Source organism: Alligator mississippiensis, chromosome 10 (genome assembly GCF_030867095.1).
Source record: "Alligator mississippiensis isolate rAllMis1 chromosome 10, rAllMis1, whole genome shotgun sequence".
Lineage (NCBI taxonomy): Eukaryota > Metazoa > Chordata > Crocodylia > Alligatoridae > Alligator > Alligator mississippiensis.
Genome location: NC_081833.1, coordinates 22,718,578 through 22,724,577, shown reverse-complemented (window position 1 = coordinate 22,724,577; position 6,000 = coordinate 22,718,578). Strand labels below are relative to the sequence as shown.

At 46.3% G+C, this 6,000-nt stretch overlaps 1 protein-coding gene and 1 long non-coding RNA gene across 3 annotated transcripts in view; one reads left to right on the top strand and one right to left on the bottom strand.

Annotated features, from left to right (window-relative positions):
* Positions 1 to 406: 406 nt before the first annotated feature.
* Positions 407 to 3,321, bottom strand: LOC106738443 (uncharacterized). The gene is made up of 2 exons (XR_002092216.2): positions 3,117 to 3,321; positions 407 to 2,985 (listed from the first exon to the last, which is right to left on the bottom strand). It is a non-coding gene; the product is annotated as an uncharacterized LOC106738443 (long non-coding RNA).
* A 17-nt stretch (positions 3,322 to 3,338) lies between these two features.
* Positions 3,339 to 6,000, top strand: part of RFC5 (replication factor C subunit 5) — a 14,294-nt gene continuing 11,632 nt past the window's right edge. The window contains exons 1-2 of one of the 2 annotated variants that reach the window (XM_006266409.4): positions 3,339 to 3,437; positions 3,521 to 3,585. In XM_006266409.4, coding sequence (XP_006266471.2) covers positions 3,385 to 3,437; positions 3,521 to 3,585 — 118 coding nt within the window. In that variant the 5' untranslated portion in view covers positions 3,339 to 3,384. Of the gene's footprint in view, positions 3,438 to 3,520; positions 3,586 to 4,737; positions 4,856 to 6,000 lie in introns of those variants that run through there. The other variant, XM_014593634.3, reaches the window with a different exon arrangement.

Sequence of the window (6,000 nt, the reverse complement as noted above, 5' to 3'; positions counted from 1 at the left end):
AATCACAGGAGCCTATCCATTGGCCTGGGTGTGGTGGCACAGTGGTTAAGATACCTTGCTACACTTCCAAAGCAATGAGTGTGAGTTTCCCACTGGGGTTGTGCCCCCAGCTGCAAATCTGCATCTGATCAAATGAGTTGGGGAGTCCAAGGCAGCCGAATGCAATGCAAGTCATGTGACTCCCTTGTGTGACATTGGCTACGGAAACAGATGTGCCTCAACTCTGACAGCCTGTTGGGCTGATAGGCTCATAAGAAACATTCATCTATTCACTGCCCACGATGGGCTTTGGATCAGATGTAGGTGCTTATCTTGTACCCATTAACTTCAGTGGGTACTGAGTCACGCCTAGAAGTATAGAAAGCTACGCAATGAGCTCAAGCCTATAACAGAGGACAAAGGCAAATCAGAAAAATGTGCTTATTATGTGAACAGTCAACAATAGCTTGAATTAGCAGGTTTCTTCTTTTTAGGCATTTTGGTTTTGTAAATGTGTTAGGAAAGTTCATTACCACTGAGAAACTTCACTGAGTCTTTAATGAAAGCTGTTTTCAAAAAATAATATATTCATATGATTACTATTTAATTTACCTATGCTGATTTTGTTATATAAATGCAAGTTTAGCATGGGTACATTTTATAAATAATGATAAGTTTAATGCTTCTGTTCTTTTCCATTCTAACTGAAAAATGGGCCTTTCAGAGAGAATCACATAAATCAGAGATTAAACAGCTTCCATTTAGCTCAGCTAGTCCATCTCCAGACATATTTCAATTAACAAATAGCTAGTGTCATGTTTATCATAAATAGAAAATTACCAGTTATAATAACAACATAAAATATGACATCCAAATAGAATGAAAGTTATTGAATCTATTGCTTGAACATACTAGGACAAAATGCAAGACTAGTCAATCTACCTGTTTCAACAAAGTTGTACCAGGGACAAAATAATATATATTTTTTAAATTCTTATAAGCAAAATTAATTTCTTAACTAAAATACTAAAATTGCAAACTAAATCTTTAATTACTCTGGGTATCCACAAGTAAATGTTGTCACCTTAACTCTACCCCTTGTGCACCTATTAAAATATCACCTTTAAATATACAATCCCCTACCAGTTATGCTATAAAATCCATTTCCTACTGGTCAGCAGAGCAGTACAAGACTTATGTGACACATAAGACTAATTGCCAGTGCTAAAGTGTTGCACTGACCTTTTCCAACACTTTTAAAGTTGAGTTAATTTTCGCTTCAACCTACAAGCTGGATGCGATTCCATGAATGTGTCTCTACTGAAATAAGTCACCTGATACATCCTAGAATTGAATTTGCTGTTTCACAGCTGAATCACACACTTGGTATATAGTCATCCTTTAATAGACACATACTCCCAAGTCTCTGTCCCTCTGTCTTTCCAACTGATGAGCTCACATCTTAAAACTGAAATTCTCACTATAAGTCCCTAAATGCCTGTTATTTGTACTTTGTACTACTGAATTTAATCCCATGTGTTGCCCAGTCCTTAAAACGTAATCATCCAGCTCTTCCTACGTGATATTCAGATCCTCCTGTTTTAATTATGCTCTTCAACTTTGTACCGCTGATACATTTCATTGGCACACTCTTGGTTTGTGTGCCAAGATAGCTAATGAAAATATTTAGTAAGTTTGTTTTTAGAACCGATCTTGAAGGAATTGTGCTCACTGAAGTTAACCTGTTGCAGTTGCTTTTTTCGTTGGTTTCTTACCCACTCTTACACTTCTACTAATCTACTTTTTCTTCAGTTTAGCTCATAGTTTCTCACCTGGCACCACATCAGAAGCTTTACTGAAGTCCAGATAGATAAGATCTACCATTTTTCCTTGTTTGGAAAATAAGATGTTTTATCAAAGATACCAGGTTAGTCTATCACGATACACCTCTGATATGCCAATGTTGCATTATATCCCACTTTCTATTTATGTCTAATTAGTAGTTCCCTCAAAATGTATTTAAAGCTTTCAGGCCTGTGAGCCTCTAGTTGTTCAGACCATTTATTTTCCTTTTCTTATATACCAGCAATACTTTTGCTATAGCACATTACCCACTGGATGGAGTTATTAACAATCCCTGTTACAAGATTTGTGATTCCATGTGCCCACTCCTTCCATAACCCAAGACAGAAATAATCCAGTCCCCCTGACTTGAATGTGTTAAACTTAGAGCTTTACTTCCATACCAGTTGTGGTAATTTCTAGTCTACTCTATCCCTATACCCTTATTCCCACTAGTCACCCTGCCTTTGTCCCTTGGCCAACATCATTGTCCTCACTGAAAAATGAGACATCGTAATGGTTCAGTGGTGAGCCATACCTAAGTTAGCTTTGCTGATTCTCTGCCTCAGCTTCACTGCCTACGAGCTGCACTTCTTTCCTTGTTCGCTTTATTCACCTGGCTGAAAAATCTTAATTTCGTTTACAAAATCTAACTCGGCTGGACTTGTGGCTTATTCTATCCCTAGACTTTCTGATCTCCAAAACATAGCTTACTTAACTGATCGATCCCCTTTTCCGTTACTTGTAGCCAACTTCCCTACAAGGTTTGGGTTTTTTTAACCTCATCTGGAGATGCGAATTCCACACAGTTTTTATCAGGAAACCCCAGGCCTCCCCGCACTCAAGTCCTCGCGCTCCACGGTGTACGTGAACTGACTGCTCCCCTCCGTTCGCTAAAGTCTGCCGTTCTGAACCGACAAGCAGACATTGCGTTTGCACTGTCGTTCCATCCCAACTGAATCGATGCGCAGTCGTTCTCGCCAAGATCATTTTTCCTCCTCGTGCTTCTGTGCGGTCCTCGCTGGAACCTCACTGGATCTAGCTGTGCGTCGCCTCTTACCACTTCAGTGGCCCTTGCGCCAAGACACGTGTCGGTTAATCACATCCCCGAAGCGCCTGGGGCCGACCGTGCACCCGAGGGTGGGCAGACTCCCAAGGGGCCCTCTGGAAAAGAGAGAGAGAGACCCTTTAATCGGACACGCCTGATTTGAGGTTGACAAATATCGGCAGTCAGTAAGTCTCAGTCCGTCCCCTCGGAGCGCTCGGACACGCGGGCGGGCGCACTGCGCGCGCACCATCTTTCAAGTTAGCTGCTCAGCCGCTGCGCGTTGGGCGGTGTGTTGTGCGCTCGGTATTTGAAACACTTGGCTGGCAGCTCCCAACAAATCTGCAACCTCCGCTAAACACCTTGTCACCGGGCGCGGCAGCTCCGGCCCCGCCATGTGCAGGGAAGGGCTGTCACCGTCGCCCCTAGCAACGCGGGGGGGCGGGGCCGCGCCAACTCTCGCGAGATCCGAGGAGCGCGGGCAGGAGGCCCCGCCCCTTCCCGTAGTGCGCGCGGAGATGGAGCCCGTGGCCGCGCGGCCGCCGCCGGGGAAGGGCCGGAACCTGCCGTGGTAGGAGGGCAAGGGGGTCCCTCCACTCCTCCCTCCCGGCACCTCGTCCGCTGCTCTGACGTTAAGTTCTCTTTTATCTTTAGGGTGGAAAAATATCGTCCTCAGACACTGAGTGACTTAATTTCCCATCAGGACATTCTGAGCACTAGTAAGTATTGAATGCTTCCAGCACTTCAGCTCACAGGGGGTTGCAGACATTAGCAGATAGTGAAAAACCCGTTTTGCAGGTGAAGAAGCTGAGGCAGAGAGTGCCTTGCCCAAGGTTGCAGAGGAAGTCCGTGGCAGAGCTGGTGTGAGAAGCCCGGAGTCCCGATTCTGTACAACTCCTAGGTCAGGGGTTCCCAACCTGTCCAGGTCGCGGACCGGAAGTGACCGTGCACCAGAAGTGACAGCAGTCTGGACGTGACTGGCGTACTGCGGAGCGGCAGCCATCCCTTTTTTATACTTGGTATAACAAAGTTGCCACTCCACAGTATTGGACTTCCAGTCCAGCAGCCAGCCTTGCTGCGGACCGGTAGCGGGCCTCCGTACTAGATAGTGCAACCTTCTTTTTCATAGTGAAAATGAGCATCTTTGCAAATGGGCGCAAGCTCATGAAAGCATGAGCTTATTGCATGGGATCATTTCCTCATCAGCCAGCCAAGTGAAGTGTTGGTAGTATGTTACCAGTGAACTTCACAAAAACAAACAAACCTTGTAAAAACTTTTGCATGAACTTCCTGTGAGAAAAGGCTGCTGCAACACTTGATACAAGGGTGAGAAATGTCAGAGAGACAGAAGTGCAGCGTGCCAGGCACATTAATCTGTCAAGGAGCCCCTCATGGAGCCTGTTGTAGCTACTGTAGAACATAAGATGTTGTTCCTACCTTTAGTTGATCCTTGTTGGTATGTGTGGGATTCTTGCTGAGTAACACTTCTGCCCCAGGCATGTCAATCCCACTTTACAGACTTGAGTTCCGTGCAGCTGACTTTTTACAGCCTTTAGAAAGGGTCTTGACGTGTGACTTGAGCTTCCTGCTTTTGTGCTCTGGTCCATGGAGCAGCTACGAGGGGTGTCCCGGCCTGTGAGGGGGCAGAGCTGCACCTGTCAGTCTGTGGCAGAGCAGAAGGGCCAAAGCTCCAGCCTACCTCAGTGTGTTTTGTCTGGGTGGTGCAGACACAGCATCTGCTGCAGAGATTGTTCTTGGTGAAATTCCAGACTAGGACCTTGGCTCAGTCAAGTGGCTAATTCCCAGCTGTGTCCCAGGGCTGCATTTGCTTTTTGGAGAGAGATTTCACATGGTTTTTCTTCCCCTTAAAGGTGTTGTGGCAGCTGCTGCCCTGTCAAGCTCCAAGAAGCAAGCTAAGCAGACAGAGCACCAGAATACCCTGCATTGTGCCCTCTCCCCTCAGTGTACAGGGGGAGCTTTGTCAGCTCTGTGAGTTCACGTGTAGTTCTCTTTACCCACGTTCAGCCTACCAGTCCAACTAGGGTCACCTTGGACCACCCCCCTTCCTAAGCAGGAGTGTAAGAGCTGGCCAGACAGGGCCAGACAGCATGTTAAGAGGGAGAGTGAACAACCTGAGAGCATGGGGCCTGCTGGCCCACCATTTACTACTTTCTTGCTGCCCACCCTAGCCTTCAGTTTCAAAAGGCCAGCAGGTTCCTTTGCATGCAGTCACATTTCAATCTGTTTCCTATGAAAGGGAATGCTGTCATCTCTTGTCATGTCTCTAACAGGGAGTTTTGTTTTGGGTTTTTGTTTACCTGAAGAACAACTGCCTCTCTATCCCACCCCCTTGCAAGCAGCCACTTTCAGGCAGGCCTCACCTCTGGACTCCCCAAAGCTGTGAAAGCTGTTGTCTCCTGGGCTGGGGACAGAAGTTGCACATAAACTGGTTTAAGTGATCAGAAACTGGTTTAAACCTGTAACAACTGGTTCAGTGCACATAAACCATTTTCAAAATATTTGAATTTAGTATCAGACTTAACTGATTTAGGTCAAACTGGTTTATGAAACTTCTGTTCCAGACCCCTTCCTGGTTCAGGTTAAATCAGAGTTCTTCAGCATCTCAGCATTTTGCAGCCCTGGGCTGGCCCCACCCCTCTGTTCCCTAGCTGGAGCAGAGACCTGGCTCACTAGCCAGCTCACTGCCCCCCCCTCTCCCAGTAAACTCCTGCTCGGGTCTGGGGCCAGGGAGGGAGGTTAAAATTCCCTTCCCCTGGTACAGAGCTGCCTTGCCCTGCTTACTTAGCACAGGCTGTGACTAAGGACTACAAATCCCAGAGGCATCTGGAAGCAGGAAGAGGAAGTGATGAGCAACAGCAGAATACTACTGCTGTGATTGTGGACTGCAAGTCTCAGAGACCTTGGGGGCAGCAGGAAGAGGAAGCAAACAAATAGCCCATGCTGGCTATATGCCAGAGCTGTGCTTCTGGCTTGAGCCACTGCAGGCATGTGGCTGCATTTCCTGAATCAAAAGTGAATGTCTGTTAATTTGCTTATTGGTTCAATCTTTGCAGTTTAGATGCCTGAAAAGACTGAATCAATTCAGCTTCGGCCTTTTTGACTGTACTTAGCCC